This window comes from Sinohyriopsis cumingii, chromosome 9 (genome assembly GCF_028554795.1).
Source record: "Sinohyriopsis cumingii isolate HCF-2022 chromosome 9, ASM2855479v2, whole genome shotgun sequence".
Classification (NCBI taxonomy): domain Eukaryota; kingdom Metazoa; phylum Mollusca; class Bivalvia; order Unionida; family Unionidae; genus Sinohyriopsis; species Sinohyriopsis cumingii.
Window position 1 is genome coordinate 67,876,593 of NC_142969.1, and position 27,198 is coordinate 67,903,790.

Genomic DNA, 27,198 nt, shown 5'->3' on the forward strand with positions numbered 1-27,198 from the left:
GAGTGGTCCATGATAGATAAAACGAATTTACACTTTCTTCAAAGCATACAAAGTGTAAGGGAAATAACTCTTGTTTCGGTAATTCACAACGTTAAAACACTTGTGCAAGGTAAGTATTGACTTCAGCTAATTCGGTTGTGTAAGACGACAGCGCCTCTGTGTCCTAGACCATGTTGAGCTTTGCTTTTCTGTTATTACACGTGACTGGTGGCGCCACCAGCAATGTCAAGAACAAACACGTTGGTCTAGACAGGATATCAGAACACGGCAGCGTAAGGTATATTCTCTCCCTCTCTCTCTCTAAACGGTCACAGACAAACATACAAATACTGAAGTGATTACATATTGGTCTACGGTGCCTACCTAACCGTATTATCAGTTGAGCTGGTGCGTGTCAAAGCATTATGTGCCTCAAACCTGTCTGTATTTTCATCGAAGAAAGAATGGTTAAGTTCGTGGCGCCTGCCCCTTAGACTGTATTATTTGTAGAATTTAATTCCCACTTTGACCTCCCTAAAATGTATAATGGAGGTGCAGGTAGAAATTTTTTGGAGGCGATTTGCATTCTGTAGGCTTCATGCCAACAAGCGAAGGGTTAGAAACGGAGCCGTTTGTGAAAATCTCGTTGGTTTTTATTCTTCGGTCGATATTTTCTATCAGGCCACTTTTGTTGTATGTATTTATCATAATTTATGTGTGTATGTATGTATGCATGTATCTATGTGTGCATGTATCTATATGTGTTACTGTGTATCTTACACGTATCGAAGTGAGCTGGTATTTATTTTGTATGATCGGTGACTTGGGATCAATTACGTGTATTGGACCTTTCCCTTAGTGGAGTTTTTCCTATAATCAAGCTTTATTCTGTGCCCTTTTGTATGAATCTCAGGTTGATAGGAGAAACCCAGGTGACGAGTGGTCTATGGCACTCGCTTTTCCATATCACTGACATCTCACCATTGTCAGCGTGGATTCGAGTATCGTCTTACATAGATACGTTATAAACATTTGTGTGGTCGTTTTGTTTTTCTTTTTTTAACCGTTCAATCCAGAAAACAATAACATTTTGTGGATAAATTATGGAGGTCAGTCATGCGTAGGACGTATTTGGACAGACTTAAGTATTAAATTATGCTAATGATCTTATTAGAATGACGACGACGACAGTGATGATGATGATGATTATTATTATTACTACGTAAAGCAAGATATAAGCATTAACATTCGTATGCAGTAAACCTTTTGTTAAACATCTCTTTATCTTGCGCTCGGCCTTGCTGCACGATCTCGACACGTATTTACGCAAGTATGTATTGTTGTATGCATACCTTCACGTAGGTAAATTTTTCGTTCACTTCAGCATTCAATAAATTGCACTGAATGTCGACGACTCGTTTGTATGTAGTCTAAATTTCATGAGATTGTTATGGTGAGTGCTTGGGCTTAATTCAGGTCAGTGAAATCTTGCAGCTCAAATCAGTGGTAGAAAATTTTGACGTAGTATCACCCGATATTAGAAGACGGGTCTTTTATAAAAAAAAAAATTGCAAGTTAAAGCTGGTACAAATCCCACGTCTGCGAATTACAAGTTGTTGAATTTAAATATAGACAGACACGCAGCTCTCATAATACAGAACCTAGTTAATCAGTGAATAAAAACCTGAGCACAGCAAAATGTACTCAACTTGTATCACTCTCATACATGCAGGGGTTGCCATAGGAATTTATCTACTTGGCTGAGATTTTGATTTTTGTTATACTTTAAACCAAATTACATTCGCTAATAAATAAATAAATAAATAATAAAAAAATACAATCACAGGGGAAAAGAACCTGTCAGGTGACAGTGTTTTCAGCACAGAAAATGACCATTGTACTCAGTGGCAGAAAACAAAATATTGTAGTTGCTCTCAATACACCAACCCACCTTGTAGTGCTTGGCCCCTATGTAGCCTCTTCAAGAATGTCAAAACATGACTTGCGTCATTCTTGGAAATTTGTACTTTCGATTTCAATGGTATTGGGGAGGTAACTCTTGAAAGTAATATTCAACTTTGTTATGGAATTGTCTGCAAATGCACCAGTAGTGCTTAGAAAGACCTGTTTCTGTTTGTTTTATATAGTGCTATTGCTACTACTCTACTACTGCTACTAAAATTTATATAAACCCAGAAAACCAGGACGAATACAGTAACAGCCATGAATGCTAAAATTCTTATATTTTTACCCATTTCCCAGTAGTTTACATGAGTATATTTATATGTGTATTATGTTAACATGACTTTGTCATGCAAAAGAAATTTACTCACGCATATAGCCTTTGCACTGTATTGAAATCACCCCATACTACCAGGATGTTATACATATCAAATAACTGTGTACGATGATGGTAGTGTATGGTATGTTATAGCATGCTTTGGAATGTTCCTTGCACCTGAGAAATAGGATCCGGGCTCTGAGATCGTTTTCGATCGCGATATGCGACGCATGCATAGCATAAGTGGTATTAGTAGTAGTGGTGGTGGCAGTAGTGTTTTTTTTTTTTGTTTTTTTTTTTTTTTTGTTGATTGCTGTAGCCGAGTGAGTGGTAGGTGTTATAGTAGTAGCAATATTAGTTATTGTTTCCATGTTAGTTATGGTAGTAATATTACAATTAGTAGTATTATTTATTGTTGTTAATGCAGCGATGTTAGTGGTGGTGGTGGTGGTGGTGGTAGTAATATTAGTTTGCTATTAATATTATATCGGTTTAAGTGGTTGTTGTAGTAGTAGTGGTTTTTGGTATTGTTACTAAGTTATGTTCGTGATAGTAGTAATAATAAATGCAGCAGTAGCATGTTTTCTTGCAGAAAAAATGGCAAGTAACGTTGAAGTAAGATGTCCAAAATGCAGCAAAACGTTTGATAGTCGACCTGCTATGGAAGCACATCAGAGGGATAAGCATTGTCCTCGAAGGTCTCCATCGTCTTCTGGTACTCAACCGTCAACGGGGCTCTCCACGGTTTATCGATCACAGGTTGATACTTCTTTAAGTGAGCCACCAGTCCAGCTCGTGTGTGTGTGTGGTAAGAAATTTCAAACTGAGAAACATTTGCAACAACATAGATTGGACAAATCATCGAAAAAGTTTGGTTGTAGTCAGTGTTGCAAATCGTTTAATTCCGAAGACGATCTGGAGGATCACCGTAAGAAACAGCATAGGAGAGAAGAAGCATCCAACAAGCTATCTCGAACTGGCGTTGGTTTGAAACCTGCGCCGGTGATTGAAGGCCGTCATGTCCTCGCTTTATCAGACCATCTAGAAAGGATATACAACAAACAAACTATTGCACCATTTAAATGTCCATGTGGAAAGAAATATCAAGAACTGACTAGCTTTCAGCAACATCTGACGGACAAACAGAAAACTGCAAAGCCATATAACTGCAAAGTGTGCTGTGAGTCATACCAGTCAGAACAGGCGGTTGAAGGCCATTATCGAGTAAAACACGAGGGGCGGGATGATAATTCTGATCATGATCAACTAACGCCCTCTGTCAATGGATCGGAAAATATAGGGGCAAATAAAACTGCTGGCATAACAAGTTCACGAGGAGTTGTAACTGAAATATTTAAATGTTCTTGTGGAAAGGTTTTCAGTAATGACGGTGAGCTTAAACAACACGCTGAGTCAAGAAAAACCAACGGAAAACCCTTCCCCTGCAGATATTGTTGCAAGTCATTTGACTGCAGTGAAGACGTGAAATCACATGTACAAAAGAAACATAACGATCTCAAGAGTTTGGTAGATTCGTTCAGAAATGTGAAGGTGGATACAAGTAAAGTTCCTTCTAATGGGATTTCAGATGAAGTTGATAAACAGGAAGGAAAACAATGGACGTGTGATTGTGGAAGGACATTTGAGAAAGAAGATCAACTGGCACAGCACAGAGCAGCAAAGAAGGAGAAAGCCAAACCTTTCCCATGTCCACAATGCTGCCATTCTTTTGAAAACCAGGAACGTCTTGATGCACACATGTCCTCTCAGCACGCTAGTATTTTCCCAAAAGATGGAAATACATTTCAGCTGCCAAGAACAAACTCTTCTTCGAGTTCATCAACTGGAGTTCAACCGATGTTTCCTGTCATAAACAAAACATACCGTTGTCTACAATGCATCCGTCAGTTTTCAAGTCCTGATGCTTTAATTGCACACGAGAAAGAGAAATTCCACGATAACAATGACGTAAGAGGAAATAACCAAAAATCCATGCAACGATATTTGGAGAACTATTACAGAACTAAGAGTGATGTCAAACCAGAGGATAAAGACGCTTCTTTTGAATTTGTCCGTAGCAAGATACTCAAGATTCTTTCTGATGTCAGGAAACAGGAAGGTGGAGAAATATTTAAGTGCGAGTTGCGCAATGCCGGAAGTAATGCAACTGAACTGAAGATTGGTAAGGCTGATGAATTTGATTTCAACATTCCCATAGATGTAAAGGTTTTGGAGGTCAAGCGGACAGGGACAGTTCCATATATCTTTAAGGACAAAGAAAAGCAGACGGGAGAGGTAGGTGATGCTGTGAGTGAAGACTATATAGGATAAGTTTACAATAAAGTTATCGTGTTTATTATTGTTGATAATGAAGATAATATGAAGTTTGCCTAACACCACTTGTGTAAAGAAATGCCTTAATTTTGTTTTCGAAATAAAAACTAAGCAGATCTCTTATAAGCGTATCTCTGATATGTCGCTGCGATTCATAATTATCCAATAGCTTCAAATGAGGATAACAAACTGCTTCTTTCAGAAATAAAAACAAAATATCCACTCCATCAAATCTCTCAACTGTTTATATTGTAGAACCGTCACAGTTTTAATTAATAGTGTAAAATGTACCGTACGATGCAATGTTTGGTCAAATTAGTTTGATATATTGCAAGGGCCCCTCGTCGAAAAACATGAATGTCAAGAGAGAGTTGAAGTACGAACCAGGTGGCAAGTATCCTATTCCCAAAGATTATGCAGTGCTAGTGGTGGACATACGTGCTTCCAAAGCACTGAATGACCTTTGCGTGGAGAATCATCTCATTGCCCATCATCTTCAACAGAGGTTATACTCCTGCATCAGAAAAGTAATAAAGGGGATGAATGGTAAAGGGAACGTATATATGTATGTATTGTATGTATGTATGTATGTATGTATGTATGTATGTATTGTATGCATGTATTCATGGATGTATATTTGTATGTATGTATGTATGTATGTATGTATGTATGTATGTATGTCTGTGTGTATATGTATGTATGTATGTATGTATGTATGTATGTATGTATGAATGTATTGTATGCATGTATTTATGGATGTATATTTGTATGTATGGATGTATGTATGTGTGTGTCTGTATGTCTGTCTGTCTATATGTATGTATGTATGTATATCTGTGTGTATGTATGTATTGTATGCATGTATTTATGGATGTATATTTGTATGTATGGATGTATGTACGTATGTACGCATGTATGTATGTATTGTATGCATGTATTTCTTGATGTATATTTGTATGTATGTATGTATGTATGTATGTATGTATGTATGTGTGTATGTATGTATGTATATATGTATGTCAGTATGTAAGTATGTATGTATGTATGTATCTATCTATCTATGTGTGTTTGTATGTATGTATGGATGTATTTCTGGATGTATGTATGTATATATCTATGTATGTGTATGTATGTATGTATGTGTGTATGTATGTATTGTATGCATGTATTTCTGGATGTATATTTGTATGTCAGTATGTAAGTATATATGTATGTATTGTATGCATGCATTTATGGATGTATACTTGTATGTATGTATGTATGTGTGTATGCATGTATTGTATGCATGTATTTCTAGATGTATATTTGTATGTCAGTATGTAAGTATGTATGTATGTATGAATGTATGTATGTATGTATGTATGTATGTATGTATGTATGTATGTGTGTATGCATGTATGTATGTATGTATATTTGTATGTATGTATGTATGGTATGTGTGTATGTATGTATGTATGTATGTATTGTATGCATGTATTTATGGATGTATATTTGTATGTATGTATGTATGTATGTATGTATGTATGTATTTATGGATGTATATTTGTATGTATGTATATGTGTGTATATGTTTGTATGTATGTATTGTATACATGTATTTATGGATGTATATTTGTATGTATGTATATGTATGTATGTATTATGGATGTATGTATGTATGTATGTGTGTATATTTGTATGTATGTATGTATGTATGTATGTATGTATGTGTGTATATATGTATGTATGTATGTGTGTGTATGTATGTATGTATATTTGTATGTATGTATGTATGGTATGTGTGTATGTATGTACGTATGTATGTATCTATGTATATTTGTATGTATGTATGGATGCATGCATGTATGTATGTATGTGTGTATGTATGTATGTATGTATGTATTGTATGCATGTATTTATGGATTTATATTTGTATATATGTATGTATGTGTGTGTATGTATGTATGTGTGTGTGTGTTTATGTATGTATATATGTCTGTGTGTGTATGTATATATGTACATATGTATGTGCATATGTATGTATGTATGTATATTTGTATATTTGTATGTACGTATGTATGTATGTATGTATGGTATGTGTGTATGTATGTGTGTATGCATGTATGTATGTATATTTGTATGTATGTATATATGCATGTATGTATGTATGTATTGTATGCATGTACAAATATAGTTAGGAGAATTTTAAAATATGTATATAGTTATTAGTTTTGTAAAATGCAAGTATAGTTAGGAGTATTGTATTTACCTCTGGAGATCCTTATAAATCATGTACTCATATTTTAGATATTGATTTGAATGCGGAAGCCCACGGACCAGCAATTACAATGAATATGCATCCCCAAGGTGGTCATCAAATCAGTGTGGACCTTACTATGGTCATCGACTGGAAAGATATCACAGGTGAAATAAATTTACCTTTTGACGCGCATGTGTGAGAGAGATTCCTGTGTAAGGTGCTTTCTGTTAAATACTAAGCAAAATACATTGCTGAAAATTCATGCAAATAAAGATAATTATTCTGTTGACATTATGGCATGTTTCCAACACGCTGTTGCAGATAGTCTACATTTTTGCTGTAAAGGCATCTACAGTTATAATTTGAATATAGTTCACCGTTCCAGTATATTATGTTTAGAATGAGCAATATTTGTCAGAGTAAATGAATGAGAGACACACAGATAGACACACAAACTGAAAGAGGTAAAGATAACAAGTCATAGAGATTCTGGCTCTGACATACAAGTTTTGCATACAATCTAAGATCAACACACAACAAGTGCATTTCCTTCATTTGATATTGCAAACATTGGACCTATAATATGCTTTACTACTTTGCTGTTAATAAATAATGTATTTGATTCTTGATAAAATCTCGAGCGAGGGGAAAGGACCTATTTCCGACTTCATTATAATACTGTGGCATTTAGTTCTTTCTTTTCCCTTGTTTTTTTAATTAGTGAAAGAATACAGTTGGCCTCGACCCGAAACAGAAAAACACCTGTCTAAGAAAGTGATTGATACAATTTTAGCAGCTGGATGCCAACTCACTCCAAAAGGGGATGAATTCTGGAATATTTCATTCTCCAACTGTGAGTCGTTCTTGATGAAGGAGATAGATGGACCCAATGAGTGCCGGAAGATGTGCCATAAACTTCTTAAGACGTTCTTCCAGACTTGGAAATCTAGATCCAAAACGGGATACAAGACCATATCATCATTTATTTTCAAAGTAAGTTGAGTAAGAAAGCATGAGAAAAGATTAAATTTTTGTGTGCAAACAATCAGGTAGAACATACGAGGGGGGATAGGCCCAAAAAACATGTTGAGGTGTAGACGAAGGTTATTAAAAATGTATCTTTGTTTTTATAGACATATTAACTACTTCGGTATCTAAATTGTTCTATTGTATTTTTATTTATAAAACATCAAATTTTTATATAGATCCAAGGAATGTAAATTCATAAATAACTGTCTGGTTGAGTGTTTAAATTATTAGAGTTGCCCAGTGGTGTCGCTAGAGGGGTGCGGGGGGTGCGGACCGCACCGGGTGACACCATCTCAGAGGGGTGACACACCAAAATGAAAAATTGCAAATTTTACAGAGCACACACTGCTCGGTCTAGTCGGATTTCATAAGCGGATAACCGATCATAGTTAAATACATGATTAGCAGGCACAGGGTGCCACCATGCAGTCTGCAGAGCATCTGGTGCTTATTTGAATGAGATTCAGAGCTGGTCGGAGCAAAATTTGGAGTTATTTTAAGAAGAAGAAATCCATGGTGGAAGTCTGGAGGGGTGACACCATGAGTTTACCGCACTGGGTGACACCAACCCTAGCGACGCCGCTGGAGTTGCCTATTAATGTAGACAGGAGTGTCTGTGTATTCTGCCTTGGAATGGCTTATTAATGGAGACTGAGCTGACTGTGTACACATATTGAAATGGATTATTAATGTAGACTGGACCGACTGTGTTTGCATATCGGAATGGCTTATTATTGTAGTCTGTATCAACTGTGTTCACAGACTGGAATGGCTTAATAATGATAGAGTGGACCAAATGTGTTTACATATCGGAATGGCTTATTAATGTAGTCTGTATCAACTGTGTTCACAGATTGGAATGGCTTATTAATGTAGACTGGACCGACTGTGTTTGCATATCGGAATGGCTTATTATTGTAGTCTGTATCAACTGTGTTCACAGATTGGAATGGCTTATTATTGTAGTCTGTATCAACTGTGTTCACAGACTGGAATGGCTTAATAATGATAGAGTGGACCAAATGTGTTTACATATCGGAATGGCTTATTAATGTAGTCTGTATCAACTGTGTTCACAGATTGGAATGGCTTATTAATGTAGACTGGACCGACTGTGTTTGCATATCGGAATGGCTTATTAATATAGTCTGTATCAACTGTGTTCACAGATTGGAATGGCTTATTATTGTAGTCTGTATCAACTGTGTTCACAGATTGAAATGGCTTATTAATGTAGTCTGTATCAACTGTGTTGACAGATTGGAATGGCTTATTAATATAGACTGGACCAACTGTGTTTGCATATCGGAATGGCTTATTATTGTAGTCTGTATCAACTGTGTTCACAGACTGGAATGGCTTATTCATGTAGTCTGTATCAACTGTGTTGACAGATTGGAATGGCTTATTAATATAGACTGGACCAACTGTGTATGCATATCGGAATGGCTTATTAATTATAGAGTGGACTGGCTTTGTATACTTACTTAGAATGGCTAATTAATGTAGATTGGACCAATAATGTATACTGCCTTTAAGGGGCTCATATGACGCATGTACACACTTATTGTTGGTCCGAGTGATATGCAATTTCATGAGTATAAAATGTTATTCTTTAACCATATATATGGACTCGAACATTAGATCATCCCAGACGGTAAGTTTTCCTATCCAAGTTGTTACCTCTAAATGATTAGAAGAGAAGAAGCTGTTACGTTGACTTTTTTTTTGTCATTAGAAGCAGCAGAGGGGGCGAATCGGACATTTTGTCCAATCGTTATTTTGCTTAATTAATACTTTCTGCACTCAACGATCTAGTGTCGTCGGCGCCTGGTAAAAAAAAAACGACGACGTCTTTGGGGGATCGTCGCGTCGTCATTTGGTTTAATTAACACCTTCTGCGCGTCGATCCCCAGCGTCGTCAGCGTCCGGTAAGCACATCGACGACCGCGTCGATGTCATCGCCCCCTCTGCTGCTTACAATGAAAATTATTTACAATTTAACCGAATATTTGGTCAAGTCCGATACGATATCGTGTCCGAGGATCATGTAAATTTATCGTTACGAATCCATGTGGGGTCGATTGAGCATGACTAAAGAAGTTTCGAAAAACATTAAAGTCCATGTCACCGCCGCACCATGTCTGCCAAATATTTCGTAGCGTGTGTGTATCAACGCCGTTGAATACAGCAAGAATATTACAGTTGTCTCTAATTACTTTTGGAATCTGAGTGTATCGTTGAGTGACATATATCACGTCGGTGTTTTTATGCCTGCCTCTGGAAAATATCCTAGCTGGGTTTTTTTGATTGTCTAACATAACATCATCGTACACGACTAGATTGTTGACGTCGCCATCAATATCATCAATACCCGGTGCATCATTGATATCCGTAATAAACTCAATAACATTTTTTTTAGCGATCGCTGATGCATTCTCGTTGAAATCTTTCAACACCTCGTAGCATCGTTGATCATCTACGCTAGGAGCCACCAAATACAACTTATCCCACTTCATCCATCTCATTATTAAATTGAGTAACAATTGCGTCTTGCCGGATCCAGATGGTCCGATGACAATCATCCGGATCGAGTTTGGTAACGCTGCAACATGCTTAACTGGTTCTCTTGTTTTAGTCGCCGAAAAATCAATTATATTCATATCTCTATACATAAATTATGGATCTATATTGTGTGAAGTGTAGAGTACGTACTGGCACAAATGATATGACAACCGCTACAACAAGAAATAACAGATCGGCCCTTACTGGTAAGTGTGTACAATGCGGTACAAAGAAATTTAGATTTATTTCTATTAGACCCGGAGATGTTTTAAAAAAAAGCGAGGAGGTGACATCGCAGCCAAATTGGCAAAACTCCCCGGAACACCGTGGGCAAAGTATCCAGGAGAAAAACACCTCCCAGGATATAGCTACTGTGGCCCCGGAACACGATTAGATATTAGACTCGATGATCAAAATCAGCCCAAACCCGGTGAGTATCCAATAAACGCTATCGATAAGGCGTGTCATGCTCATGATGTTGCTTACAAAAGTAGCGATCTGCAACAGCGTCATATCGCGGACGTAAAATTAATTCACGCGTTAAATGCTATTCCTGATAAATCCGTCAAAGAAAAATTGGCTTCATGGTTGGTAAAATCGGCTATGAAAGGTAAATTAATGATTGGAAGCGGAGCTTCTCGCGCTGGTAATTGAAAACGCTAGCGTTTATAATAACAACATGGAATCCATCTATTATTCCCCGAGAGGATACTGGAAGGGGAAGGCCGCAATTGGTAAACTCGCAAGCGCTGCAAAGGTAACAAAGGCCACTGCGGTTAATTGGTTATCCAAACAGGCTATATGGCAAATCTATCTACCACCGCCTAAACAAATCAACTTCTCGCGCTTTGATGTCAGCGTACCCAATGAAGTTCATCAGGCTGATATACTATTTTTGCCGCATGACAACGGTTACAAATACGCGCTAACCGTAGTTGATGTTGCGAGTCGATACAAACAAGCGGAGCCGTTAAAAACAAAGTCAGCAACTGAAGTAGCCGCTGCGTTTGAAAGAATTTATCGAAGAGGCCCTCTGCGCTGGCCAAATCTATTACAAGTTGATCCCGGTAGTGAATTTCGCGGCGCTGTTTTATCAACGCTGAAACATCATAGCGTCGCGATACGACGAGGTCATACTGCGCTACATCGTGATCAGGCAATTGTTGAACGATTCAATCGGACTCTCGCTGAACGGTTATTTGGATATCAATACGCGAAGGAATTCATCCAAGAAAAACGATCTCGAGAATGGGTCAAAAGGTTGCCAGGTGTAATTGCAGCGTTAAATAACGAGATTACCCGAGCAATCAACATGAAGCCCAGCGACGCGATTAAATACGAGTATATACCCGGAAAATCAAAAATAAATAGCGTTTCCAAGTCGATTCTTGGCGATGTCACTGTTAGATATCTATATGAACCAGGAGAGCTTGAAGGCGGTAAAAAAAGAGCTACTGATCCTATTTGGAGTGTTACCACACATAACATATCAACGATAACACGATCAACTGGTAGACCACCGATCTATAGACTGGATTCAACTGCTCCTCAGCGCGGATTTACACGCGAGCAACTACAAGTGATACCTAACGATACTCAATTACCCCCACGTGGTCTTAACTAGCGCCGTTGCGTCTATTGCACTCAAGACAGGTCAACCTCACATTGTTTTTGACATGACCGAGACTGTTATCGATCCTATCCACGGTAAATTGGCGAGTGTCTTTATCCGAATAACGCCAACTCATTATACAATTGCAACTCGCGCAGTGATTATTCTGTTGTTGTCGTAGCGAGATTATTAATTCGGCATCAATATCAAAACGCCGCTGTTTTTTTTTTATCCTGTTGGCGGTAACCCGAGAGTTTTCTATCAATGACGCATGCATCGATGGTGACTTTGTCGCCGGCTTCGTCAGTGACTCCGTCACCGGCTCCGTCAATAACAATTCTTCGAAGCTGATTTATCCTTCGTACTCTGGACACTGCAAGATAGACTAGATTTGACCATTCGATGCGATTATCAACTATCCAAACAATTGTGTCCGTGATGGTTAGTCCCTGCGAGGAATGTATTGTTGTTGCGTATCCTAGCGTCCACGGGGATTTATCAGCACGTAGCGCGTCCTCGACGACACCGATATCAACGAGCACGATATCATTCAGCACGAGAATTTGTTTTTTTGTTCCCGACGCTGTCGGGGCTGGAATTTCAACTTCAATGTTCTGCCGCCGTGTGTCCGCGGGTCTATAACATAACGGCACTGGACGCGTTGGAAACTTTTCCTTATGCAACGCAAACAACCTCCGCTGAAGTGTGTCTCTGACTATCTTTCTGCTCGCTACAATTAAATCGTTTGGTCTCCATGTTTCCCAGAATTCATTTAACGGCGTTTCCGGAATCACCTCGCGGATTATTTCACATTGAATTCTATCCGGCTGTAATCTGATTAGTTTTTTAACCTCGCGCAGTTGTTCATCAAGTGCTCGGTAATCAGTATCGGTTTCTTCATAATAGTCCACAAAACCCTTTAACCAATCATGTGGACCCTCGCCGACAAATGGTGGTGGTTGGCCATGGTCCCCACACATGATTACTGCTGTATTCGCGCGCAGCAACCACTCAAGAAACATTTGTAAAGTATCTAACGAAACAGTACATATCTCATCCCAGATGATAATGTCGGGAATAAATTTTTCACCCATTCGATCAGGAGTCCACTCACCGCCGCTGTATCGAAAAAAGCTGTGATAAGTAACGGAGTCAACATTTCGTTGTTTTATCTCTCGCGCTAGTCTATGGGTCGGTGTAAGCACGATTATACTTGCCCGCGTTCGAAATAATTCAATTGCCCGAGTCGTCTTTCCTGACCCGCCACAGCCGCTTAAATAAACTGTTTTGTGTCTACAAATTGGATCAGAACACGATGGTGCATTAGACCATTCTGATAAATTATTACCGCGTAGGTAATTGTTCTCAACGATGACATTTGCTGACGGGGAATAATCGCGTCGTATTTCTTCTTTAATTCTCCATGTACCCCAACTCTCGTCCGGACTAGTAAACTCGGTTACGTTTTTCTTATACTTTACGTCAATATAAAATGAATCAACGGCTACTCTAACCGCGGTATCGGGGAATCTATTTATCATCGAGAATAAATTGATAGCGGCATAACCCAGCATAGACGCCCTCAAATGTGGATACGCCGGGCTGTCTCCATCGCTGTAGGTAACAACTGTACCCAACCTCGTTCCATTGGACAAGAAAGCTGTTTTGCAGTTCACGTATCTATTTTTTGCCACTGCGTCCTTGATTACGAAATCATATTCTGCGTCATCTATAATCAGCCGTGAGCAATATCGTTTGTAATCGCAGTTTTTTCCACCTTGTGTAAACTTACCAATTATTCTTCTACCGAGATCTTTTGCCTCGTGGTTTCGTTGGTTGAATATCCTCCTGGACCATTCGATGATATATTCCTCGTCGGCATCAATGTGTTTTCTGGATTCATCAATTATGCTATCTAGACGCTCCGGTTCTGGTAACCAGACTTCAGTCTGTGCCCGGTATGATATAATCGCGTCACTGACAATCAACGAAACTAGCATGCTACAATCAATCATATACCGTAGCAGCGCTATTGGCAGCCACTTCTTTTCAGCCATGTGTCTACCGATCCCAATATAGCAACAGCGATGGAGTCCTGCCGCGAATTCAAATGATACTATGCGAGCGAATCCGGTTAAATCAAAATCAGGCAGTGGTCCATTAATAGCAACACGAGTCATTTCATGTCTGGGGTGTCCAAATCGTTTGAAATACTCAGCTGCGGATCCATACCCGAGAAAACTCGCTGGATAACAGGCAACCATATCAACCGAGATCATAGCGTCGCGGTTGTATTCAGTGTTCCATAATCCACCGTGATAATACTCCAAACAACTGGATTGTACATCTGGTAAAAATTCCTTGCGCGTTGGTCTCCACGCATTTTTCCTTGCTGCAACATGAGCTACAACCGATGGAATCGTAAAACAATTTGTTAGCAGTTGTTCATCATGCTCTTCAAATTCCATGGCGGTTTTTTTCATCCTGTTGTGAAATGCTTCAGTGCGATATAATTCACCGTTTGGTCTTACAAACTGATCAAAGGTATCCGCATCGTTTTCAGCGCTGCGAAGTAACCACACTGATACAGGGTCGTTTTTACACAAGTAGGCAATAGCATCAAATAGTTTCCTCTCCGCGAGAAAACCGTCCTTGGAGAATTGTTCTCCCAGGAATTCTTCGGGTATATACTTTACTGTTCTATCCCGTGGAAATATTGTGATCGCGGGCGTCCATGCGTGTTCGTTATGATCAATAATTTTGATTGGGGCTCCCTTCGATTTATACTTCGATTCGTATAATACTTCACCGGTTATCGTTGTAACGGTTATTGGAAATCTCAGCGATGTTTCTAATCTCGCTATGTCGCTGATGGTTGCTCCACGCTCTTTTACGGTTAGTTCCCACTGGTTGATTTTGCTACGTCGTAAATCAGTCAATTTGTTTCCTCGACACGCATTTGTAAAATGCTCTATTATTCGTTCTGCTACACAATTTATCCCCGTTGACTGTTTCATCGGTTTCAGTTTTCCGATATCAGGTTTCTTATTTAACGGGTATATTCCATAAACAACTGCTGTTTCAGGATACGCTCGTTCATAGTATGGTCTGTCAATTCCGGTTAACAACCCCGGCTTGGAGTCGCGGCTGACAATGACTGTTTTCTTGTCGCTGAGAACTGGTTCAAATTTATCACGTATGATCCAATCGCCTGATTTCACCCGGACAATGAATTTTACTCTGAAGAAATATCTTTTACCGTCAAGTTGTGATATTATCGTTGCTGCGCGGTTGTCGTTCATGGTAGCATCAACAATGCCATCAATTCGAAATGTTGACCAACTGTGAGATGCGCCATCACGCTTGAATTCATTGATACAATCGCGTATTTTATTCAACAGGGTTTTATCGTTTATTAACGCTTTTGGTGTGTCCTTGAGGACTCTATCGAGATTGAACTTAATATTTTTCCAGGGCTTAATTGCTGCTAATCTCTCAAACTCATCCATATAATTAAAACAAGTATTTAAATGAAAGAATATAGTATAATGAATCACTGCAAATGGTTGATGATTGGGTCGACAACCCCGTGCAATAAATCATGTAGAGGAGAATTCTGCGGGTATCATTTACAAAGCGTTCGTAATGGTTCTCTTGGCCCCCTCCCGTGCTTGGTTTGTCACGTCGGTGTAAGAGGAAAATCGCAGTTGTGTATTAATTGTGGCGGAAAGCGATACAGGGAACTAAAACGCTATTATGACAAGCGAATTAAAAACGCCGTCATTGATCCCACCACAGACTTCGTCATCAAAACCCCCCAAGACTACGTTGAAAGATTCATAATTAAACCAAATAATAAATTAGACAAATAGTATTATTATACAAATGGACCAAGAATTTCAGCCGCATCCTGTGTTCGTCAGTTACGAGGCATCTCGCGACGGCATTGTTAGAAACCGCAAACTGAAGAAGCCGGTTGGTACCGTAAATAATCACGGGTATTTAATGTTTGGTGCCGGAAAGAAGAAATATCTCTGTCACAGAATCATCTATGAATGTTTTCACGGATTAATCGAGAATGGGCTTGTTATTGATCATATTAATAATAATAAGACTGATAATTCTCTTACAAACTTGCAAGCCATCTCTCAGAGTGAAAATAGTAAAAAAGGCCAAACCGGTAAATACCCAAAGAAAGCAAAACCCGTAAAGTCATTTGATACAACAACTCACGAGGAAAAAATATTTCAGTCGATGAATGAAGCCAGTAGATACTTTGACATTTGTATCGCCTCAATACGAAAAGTAGCAGAACGAGTATATCAAACAGCAATCTCAAAAAAGACCGGGCATAGAATTCGATTTTCATATGTAGATACGAAGTCACCGGCGCCTATGGCGCTGACGAGGTCACGTCTAACGAATTATTAAACACCTCGGGATTGATACACGGGGTTCATTTTTTTAATTTAAAAACAAGATGTTTTATAAGAATAATGAATATCGAAGACATCAATAATATATTAGCCGAGATTTCAAAATTAAAAAATCAAGGAATTGAATTATCTGATGGTCTCGACAGTGAAAAAATATTATCCGATTATGAAATTATTAACGAACAATCGAAACGGGGGCGTTTTACCCTGGCCCGCGAGTATTTTTTTATAAAACGATTACAACATACGATCAATGAAAACTTGTACCACAATGACGCAAATGCATTCATTGGACTATTCACTGCCGTTGAAATAATACGAAAAAAACTTGGACGTGTTTATGAACGACGCAGGGAGATTTCTAGTAAAATCAAAAACATTAGAAGAATTATAGACGGAGTCTCCGGCGAGAAATTAGAAATTGCTTCGCAATTGCAATAATGGTAGGCGAATCACTTACTACTCGGCTAGCCAGAGAGCGGCTAGCAGCGCTTAGAAAGTTCATACCGTTACGAGACAGGGTCCGAGAACAACTTCAAACGCGGCAGCAAATGCAAACTGATTTTACTGTTGGAAGCGAACAACTCTTTGCCCCGGTAACTAAAGCGACCAAAGATGTTACGGCGGCAACTGTACCCGTTCTTGGTGCGCTTGAAAAGATAGCGGCTCAGACCGAACAAACAAAAAGGTCTTTAGAAACACTTCCTGCAAAAATAGCGGCTGCTACAACACGGAGGCCGCCACCACTCGCTATAACCGAACCACAAGAACCCTATGTTACAATGGCCGACGAGGAAGAACTAGGTGCTACTGCGAAAGAACCAGAAGAAGAAATACCCGAAGAAACACCGGAAGAAGAAATACCGGAAGAAAAAGAGGGAAATATACCCCGTATTGTACTCAAGAAGAACACAATAGATGAAATTAGAGGCTTCAGCAGCAGGGAAGAATTAATTAATTTTACTGCCAACAATTTTGCTAAGAGCATACGAGATAAGAAGCATATCAATAGCGGTTACGAGAAAAATATAAAGTCGTTAAAGGACTGGGCAAGAATAGTGTATTTAGCGAGTAAACATAAAGATGCATTACCACATCGTGGTGATCCCGATTACGATGAATTCCACAAGGAAGTTAAGAGTATAACACCAAAAAAAGGAAAAGGATACTCTGTTGGTAAAGAATCCTACGGCGTTACCTGTCCTGGTAGTGTTCTCAGTGATATATCACGGCTAGAGGTACTAATTGGAGGAAAACGAGCCGGAAATAACTCTCCGGAAATAATCAATGAGGCCGCTGATATTTGCAAGCGTTTATTTGCAGGCGGTATTATGGACATTAATGCATATCGAACGCTCATAGACGAACTCGTGGATGATTAATTGGAAAACTGGTGTTTTTAATAAGGATGATCATACACTACAACCATGATAAACCAGTACTCGTCTACGTGGTAAACTCGCGATTGCCTGTTTACCGCGCGTACTATGGAGACGGTCTCGGTAGCACCATTGCGGGGTTATTTACAAGAATGGCTCCAAAAGTAGCGCCGTTAGCCAAACAATTAGGAATGAAGGCTATTGATGTTATTCGTGATAAGGGAATTAGTGCTATTGGAGATGTTGCCGGAAAGGCGCTTTCAGCCGCGCGGGACAAACTAATGTCATTGGTGAAATCCAGGAGAAAAAAACAGAAACCACCGGTAATGCCATCAACGACGGTGATGCCTGCAAATGTCAGTAAAGTAATAAATAACGCCGTGGAAGAAAAACTAGAGTCGTTGGCGGCGACTCAGTCGTTGGCGACTTCGCCATCCGCCGATGCGGCAACCAACGCGCTCATGAACGCGATAGCGGGGAGTGGTTTAAATTCAAAGAATTTACGACGAAAAAATCGCAATTGAAAACATCAACATGATAAATAATAAAATGTTTACGCGAACCGCTGATCCCGCGTTTGATATGGACGCCCCAGTGCGCAGGGATGATTCTGTCCGTGATTATCAATATTATTCTTATCATGCAGCGCAACCTGACCTACGATCGCGAATTGAACTTCAGGTCCAAGATACCAGTAAATACTTTCTGCCGTGTGAAGCGTTTATCGAAATCGAGGGAGAACTCGTGACAAATGCCGCCGATAATGCACCATACGCAGATGACAATCGTGTTCGAGTTGGCTTTGTCAACAACGGTATCATGGCGTTATTTGAGAGCGCCAGATATCTTATTGACGGGCGAGAAATTGAATCAATAGAACGCGAGGTTGATGTTGCAACAACGATAATTGGGTTAGCGAGATACTCGGATGATTATACAAGATCGGCGGGTCCATCTATGATGTTCGCAAAGGATATCACTAATAACGCTGACCATCTTCAGTACATCAACGTGCTGGTGGAAAGAAATACCGCAACTGACCCACAGGCTGAAGCAGCCAATCCAGACCGCAGAGCAAGACCAGGCGCTAATTTCAATATTATAAAAAGCACCAACAATGATTATAATCTAGGATTCGCAGCACGAGTAGGAATGTTGCAAGGACCACGCCGACAGTTTTCATGCGCGATTCCACTCCATCACATATTTGGATTCTGCAGAAATGTCAGAAAAGTTGTCTATGGGGCTAAGCATACAATCGCGCTGACGCGAAGGGGCGATGATAACAATGCAATATGGCGTGCTGCTGGCGTCGCTGCCGGTAAAGTCGTTTTAACTAAAATGGCATTGTGGATGCCGGTGCTGACTCCATCAGTTACCACGGAAGCACGATTGTTAGCATTTATGGAACAGGGGGGAAAATCGTTGTTGAGTTGGCTAGCGGTAACAACTGATGCTAAAGAGGATAACGTCGCCGATACGTTTACATGGCACCTGGCATCAAAACAAGGGGTTTCAGCCCCGCGTCATATATTCATAGCGCTGCAGAATAGGGGACGATTGGGTAATCAAGAACACAGCCATATGATATTTGATCAATTAGGAGTCAGGGATGTTTCGCTGAGAATAAACGGACAACAGGAACCATCCGAGGATATACAACTTAATTACGGCGACAACCATATCGCACGTGTGTATCATCGATTGCTGTCATACATGGGTCGTGATCAAAACGTCGACACTGGTTTGCAAATATCGCAACTTGATTTTAAAAACCTATATCCGATTTATTATTTTTCGTTGGAGCATCTTGATTTAACGAGACAATCCGTCGTTGATATACACTTCCGAGCTCGTATAGCCCCGGGTGGCGCCGATTATAGAGCGGTTGCTGTCATTCTCAGCGATAAATCAATGCTGCTAGAAGGCGTTGGTGGACGAATGAGAATCGTTGATGCGCCAGTGGAAAACATGTAATTGAAAACACAAACGCGTTTACAATAAAATGTCGTATAGTGTCGTCAGTGTAGAGTTGACTGATGGTCAAGTCAAGAAATTACGATCAAAGTCGGCTAAACAATGCGGGACCACAATAACGCTGAAGCCGTCGCAGATGGCAGGTGGTAATCATAAGATATCGTTGACGGCGCGTCAAATAAAACATTTCAATGATGCGATGAAGAATAAAAAGGGTGTTCAAATAGATTTTTCAGCCGCAGCAATTAAAAACATGGAAAAGACCGGTGGGATATTTCCGCTGTTAGCTGCGATTCCGGCATTGATTGCCGCGGCCGCACCAGCAGTGGCTAAGGCGGCGGCGTTAGGAGCCGTTGGTACCGCGGCGGGGATGGCATTGAAGAAGGCAACCGGGAAAGGCTACAAAAAAAACGACCCGTGGCCGGAAAGGGTCTAAGACTACCGGGAACCCCGTATTCATGGTACTCGGGAAAGGGTCTAAGACTACCGGGAACCGTTTATTGACTCCAATGTCTAATTTTGATTTAATAGACGCCGCAAACGCGCTAGCGATAAAAAACTTCAGGGGTGTTTTTATGAGGGATCAATTACCGGCGGCACCAAGGAATATTGAAACAGGCATAATTAACCTCGATGGGTCCTCCGGAGCGGGAACTCATTGGGTTGCGTACGCGATTGATCCGCGTGCGATCGTCTATTTTGATTCATACGGGTTAGCTCCGCCGAAAGAGTTCATGCGGTATATCCGGGAGTGTTCAGCCCGGGCGTGTTCAGCCCGGGTTTTTTATTCCACGCTGCCAACACAGCAGTTAAGCGACCCACCGATATGTGGCCGTGAGGTATTGAACGTACTTGCGGCTATTTCATCATCGCGAAAACCACCTCATATGGTTGTAAACGAATACACTAGTGGGGTCGTAGAAGCTCAACGGATTTTAGAGAATAACATTTACAATAATAATGATTGATATTTGGGGACGACCGGTTTCGGCGCTGAAAAAACCCACGGAAACGCCCGCCACCGATGACATAAAAAAACTAATTGAGGATGAAATCGCTGATACGTTGAATTTAACCAGTGTTGACCCGGGCGAAATAGTTGTATTTCAAGACCGCCAGGGTAAATTGAAATCCAGTAATGTGTCGCTGGATGACGTTTTAACACGACAGCGTGATGCCGCCGAGGACACTATCGCGCTGTATACCAGCGACGGACGACTCAAACCGGGTGAACATCTATCGACGATAACATTAATCCGAGACGGTTTTACAAGGTTGGATAAATCGGTGACCGAACTTGACGCGCAGGTGAAAAAATCTATCACCGATATACAGCTCACTACCGCTAGTTTTTTTGGAACCACGACGATAGCCGAACCAAATCTTGAAACAATAAGAAATGCTATTTTGGAGTTTACGATACTGTCGGCCAATTTATCCTCGTTACGAAAAAATGTTAACAAGATTGATAGCGCCGTTGATAAATTCTTTGGTAAAAAAAATATCAAACCGGATGAAATCACAATAACTATAAATGATATCACTGCGTATAGACAGGAAATAGAAAAAATCAAAATTATTATTGAAGCGTTTAGACAATCACTATTGAAAACAGATCAATACGAAAAAATAAAAATCTCTCATGAGAATATCATCAACACAGTATACACAATTCAGCATGGATCATTCGATTGGACTCTTACACAGAATACAGTATATATCACCGCAACTGTTAAGGGTATTTATCGATTGACATTGATTTCGGCGATGCAGTTTAGTATATCATCGTCGAGTTCATCCGGGTTTAACAATACAATATCAACAATTATAGACAAGGACGCAACTGAACGGTTTGTGATTAAGACCGTTGATAGCAGTATATTTAGGGCAGACATTACATGGTATGTGGAATTTGTAGCGAATCTAAGTAATTAAAAACACTAGCTCTTTTAAAATAAAAATGACCACCAAGGAAATTGAATCAGAGGTATCACCGACGTCACATCAATATCGATTCGATACCGCAAAAGAATTTTCCGCGAATTTGAAAACGCTTTCCGAACAATACCGTGCAAAAATAAAAAAATACCGTCGTAAAATAACCGCCATCGACGCGGTCGTGTACTCGGTGTCGGGTATAGTAGCTGGCGCCGGTGTTATTTTATCCACGGTGACCACGATAGCCCCGATCGCTGTTCCAATCGCTGTCTCCGCAATGACAACAATTGCTGGAGTCGCCAACGCAATCACTAGGAAGATATCATCGTGTTTTCAGAAAAAACTCAACGAGTATACAGTAAAACATCAAATAGTATCCGACGCGTACTCGAAATTATCCGGGTTGATCTCGTTGTCAATTGATAATTTGTTCGTATCCGATGTTGAATTCTCCACGATGGTCCAGTTATATAGCTCCGCGATGTCAAAAATCGAGGATTTTCAACTGGAAGCCGGAACCACCTGGTTGTTGAAATTAGACACTAAAAACAACGAATAATAATAATGTCGCTGAACCCCGAAGGGTCTCAATTACTTCAGCGGATCGCGGAGAACACCACTCCGGTACAAACAAATATGATATCGATAATATCAACGAAACCCGAATTCAGTGTGAACTTCCCATCGCCGGTTCCAGTAAAGGAAATAGCGCTGGCAAAATTGCGAGTATATCACAGTTGGCCTAATATTCGAGCAGACGCATTTAACGGACAACAACCTAATAACTCGCTGGTTTTTGCATGGACAAATAAGCCCGATGGGACCCCAGACTGGAATGAGGTTACAATACCAACTGGATCATACCAAATAGAATAAATCAATAAAGAATTTCAACGCAGGATAAAATCGATCACAGGAAAAGAATCAAAAATCGCTATTACGGTTCATGAACCGACGTTATCGTCAACGATTGAAATAAACACACCGGGGTATATGGTTGATATTTATAACAGTTCAATAAGAACCATACTAGGTTGGCCTGAGAATCCACCCGCGGACTTGCACACGAATGAGAAATCGTATCATGAGATTAATCCCGGGTATCGAGATAATTTGTCTATTATGAAAAACACGTCATTACCCAGCAGGTTTATATTTCAAGACATGGACACCATGCAGTGGTATTTTCAGTATGACAAAACCCCTGAATCGATCGTCGTATTAACAGTTAATTTAGATGATATCACTAATGCGTTTGCCGAGATTAATTATATTTACCATTCACAACTAGAACAGCTACGGCAAACAAAAGCACGAAAACACGTTGAGGTGTTAAATCAACTCATATCAGACATGGAATATATCAATGAACGAATCGTTAAAACAATATCCGATAACAGCGATGGTAATAAACAAAAACTCCTAACCGAGTATAATATCACAGAAGCCGATTTACCCGATTTAAAGTTTTCAGGATACAACGCACCAGAACTAAGAAAATCTCTTAATGATTTTCTCGGTCCATCAACTAATATCCTCAAACACGATAACGGAGATGGTGGTAGGCATATCGCCCCGTACAACGTAAATATCGCATCGGTGATAGCGATTAATCTAGTGTGTGATGTTATCGAAGGGAGTTACCAGGTAAATACCAAGCAATCAAATCAAGCTCAACAGGGGTATATCCTTTATTCGTTTTCACCAACAGCCCCTCCCGGATTTTTAATCGTTGAGAGTCCGATTAATCCAGTCTATATGAGATGCCATAATCGGTTTTTAACGAGAATTAATTTTAGAATTACCGATCAGTCAAATAACCTAATTGATCTACAGGAGGAGGAGTTAGTGATCACTCTGTTTGTAAGATCATTGTAAATAATCACTTAGCAGCAGAGGGGGCGATGACATCGACGCGGTCGTCGATGTGCTTACCGGACGCTGACGACGCTGGGGATCGACGCGCAGAAGGTGTTAATTAAACCAAATGACGACGCGACGATCCCCCAACGACGTCGTCGTTTTTTTTTTACCAGGCGCTGACGACACTAGATCGTTGAGTGCAGAAAGTATTAATTAAGCAAAATAACGATTGGACAAAATGTCCGATTCGCCCCCTCTGCTGCTTTAGAACCATTAAACCGAAATGCATGAACATTGTTTCGATTTAAACCTTAGGTGAATGACTGAAGAAAAAACTACAAGTTGTTGTTGTGGGGTTTGACGCCATTTTTCAGCACACGATAGGCTATGCATGGCGGCCAGTATTAATGGTGGAGGGAGAACCCGGGAAAACCCTGGGAAGAACCACCGACCCACGAGAAACTACTGGCAAGCTTTCTCACATACCCACATCAGCCGAATCCTAGACTCGAACCCGCGCAGATAGAGGTGAGATGGCAGTGATCCATTACGGAGAGCGCTTTAGACCACTCTGCCACTCGGTGGCCCCTAAAACTACAAGTACACTCAGGTATTTTTGTCATATCTCTTATTATCTACCATGTACATTAGTGCATGTCTTGTTTGTTGTACAACACGATCCTTTCTTTAAATTGTAAATGAAGTTGCGATTTATGGTCGTAATGTTCATTGCCACACAAATTCCCTTTGTCATGCTTAGTAATTATCCCAGATAATTCTTTTGCAGCACCTGACATTCTGGATGAATGAGAAAAAGCTAGAGCCGGGCTACTGGAATCAATCGAAGCTCTCTATCTGCTTTCTGGACACACTGAAAGAGCTGCTGAAGAGTTTGGACAGCAAGAAGCTCATCAACTACTTCATTCCAAACGAGAACATCTTAGGAATACGAGATCTGGCGGAAGTGAATGAGCTCATGGAGGAGGTCAAAAAGGAGATTCGGGAACTGGAAAATATTAACTGTTAAGTTTTGCTAATGGAAGAATTACAAAAGAAGGTACATTTTGCCGTTCACATGGTAATAGTGAGGCTATGGCTAGAGAGATGTAAAATCTCAACATTTGTTTCTATTTCCTGTACAGCTTAGGAGGAGATAGTGTTTAAAAACAAATCATAATTATCAGAACAACTTTGTTGATTCATCTGTTGCCACTTTTGTGATTCACCTGTTGCCACTTTTGTGGTTCACCTGATGCTACATTTGCAGTATCATTAGCCTGGCTGAGTAAAGTTCAAATTTAATTTTCCCCTTCACAATTTGACCGTATCTTATATCAGACTGAGTTATCTACCCTTGCATAATGAGTTTTACTTTTTGAAGAGAAAAAAAGCAACAACAAAAGATCTTATTCTCTAATGTATTTATATCGTTTGACAAGTGCAAATAAATGTGTCTAGCATCAGAAACGCACACTTGGTGCATTTCAGATATATTGGGGTTTTATTCTGAAGCCTGCGGTAATGAAGTTTTTAATCCAGTTGTTACTGCCAGGCATCAGATTGACATCTGGAATAATTTTGGCTTCATTCACACTATTTGTTATTAGAAAAGGTCAGTTTGCATTCTTCAAATTTTGTATGCTTTAAACTGAGTAGAATTATCAGATTGTTATATATCCTGTTCACAAGTTTTATGGTAGTTGTCCTGGAACATTCATTTACGACGCAAATAGACAAAAATGGATTTTTTAAAATTTAATTGTCAAATTTCTGCTTTGCCTCTCAGTCCTCTTCTCTTCTGGTCATTGCAGTAGCTATACACGTCACTTGCCATCTCCATGGCTGCCTGGGCATGCAGTAGATGCATGGAAACATCTTCCTGCATGTAATAAGAGGAGATTAATGGATGTAGGATCTGTGGTGGTTTAGTGTTAGCGTCTTGGACTGGCGACAGAAGTTCTGGTTTAAATTCTGCCATCGGATCAACCCGAGCTCTCCCTCTTGTAGCTATGATTTTGAAAGTTCCACTGGCACCTTATGGCATTCTTCTTCTGGCCATTTGATATTCAACATCGGTGGCTTCATCTACAATTGAGAGGCCCTCAAATTAATGTTTAGTGTCACTCTTGTTCTCCGTAAAATGGACAATCTTCCAACTTAAGTCATTGCTGAGGTTCTTTCATCTGCATTATATGCTATGTATTTTCTTTATCTGGGACTGAAGATTGCATGGTTGTTTTGTTGGAACCAGTAACTAGTTTTTGCAGAGATTCCTGTTTTGCTTCTGAAGACGTTTTTATTTTATATTTGTCTATTCTTGACATTTCGTTCACTATATATGTACTAGAATGCCCTGATCAAGGTAATCCAAAAAAATGCCTTTTGGCTTGTGTGACTTATGGTTGAAAACGGTCACACTACCCATGTCTCACCTTAGTGGTTGCTCTTTTGAACGTTGCATATACGAATACAAACAAATCATCCCAGGTAGTGAATAAAAATGACGCCTAGACTGTCACTCTGAGGATCTTTGGTGCAGACATTGTGGTTTTATTCTGTTGCACAGGGGAATATTCTTCACTGGCCATCATTCAAGATACTCACACCCAACCTTTTCCTAATTGTTCATTTAGGAAGAATTGCAAGGTACTACATTGACCTTGCTAGAAACTACATATTAGTCACTGATTTACTCTTGCCATGTCAATGTGTATGGTGAATATAGTTGCGTTGTGTTGGCGTCACGTGAAAAGACACTGATTTGTGAGGCCAGCATATCTGATGTAATAAAACACACCAAGTACACATCGTTATGGAACATTTGAACTTTGAGACAGTATGAAAGGGTAAAACTCTGCACAATGATGAATAAATATGACAGCTTGTGATTTAGCCACATAAGCTGCATATGTGATATGCTAAAACGTTAATGCAAAAGGGCAAAAGTTCGTAAAAGTATGAAAAATAGAAAGAAAGAATTTGATGTTGCATAAATCACAATATCGTTTGTATCCAAAACCGCTGAACTTCAAACTCGTGTACTTGATATGAAGGTTTACTTGACGTGAATAAGTTACTTTTAATAAGTAAATGTATCAACAGTAATTTGTTTTTTCTTTAGATACTAAACACGAATATAAGCGTACTGAATGAGACGTCACATTTCATGTTAATTTTGCATTTTTTCACTGCCAAATATTGTTTTGATGGATAAAATGAAATTCATGTAGAGGAAATGCTTGCTAGTGAATCCAGGATCACACGTTGAAACGTGCAATATTCGAGCCTTATTTATTTAGAACAACATATTTGCTACATGCCTATGTTCATCCTACATGTTATAAATGAACTAAAATAGATGTTCAATCCGAATTTCCCTAAGGTGCAGCTACTTTAAAAATATGACAGACGTTGTAAAACTAACGTTTGAGAATGAATATTCTGATGCACTAAATGCGATATTTATAAAGCTTTCGGTGGTTTGCATTTTATTCTAAGATTGTGGGTTACAATATGTGGAAATCGTAACAAGAAAAGGGGTTTAAATAATAAATAATAAAAACCCG

General features: G+C 39.7%; 1 protein-coding gene across 1 annotated transcript; it reads left to right on the forward strand.

Moving 5' to 3' along the window:
• The first annotated feature begins 143 nt into the window (after positions 1-143).
• Positions 144-27,198, forward strand: LOC149791960 (uncharacterized). Its single transcript, XM_089970481.1, has 6 exons — positions 144-272; positions 2,853-4,555; positions 4,930-5,140; positions 6,881-6,997; positions 7,555-7,826; positions 24,420-27,198. The coding sequence occupies exons 2-6, from the start codon at positions 2,858-2,860 to the stop codon at positions 24,657-24,659; spliced, it is 2,538 nt and encodes an 845-aa protein (XP_089826607.1). The 5' UTR covers positions 144-272; positions 2,853-2,857; the 3' UTR covers positions 24,660-27,198.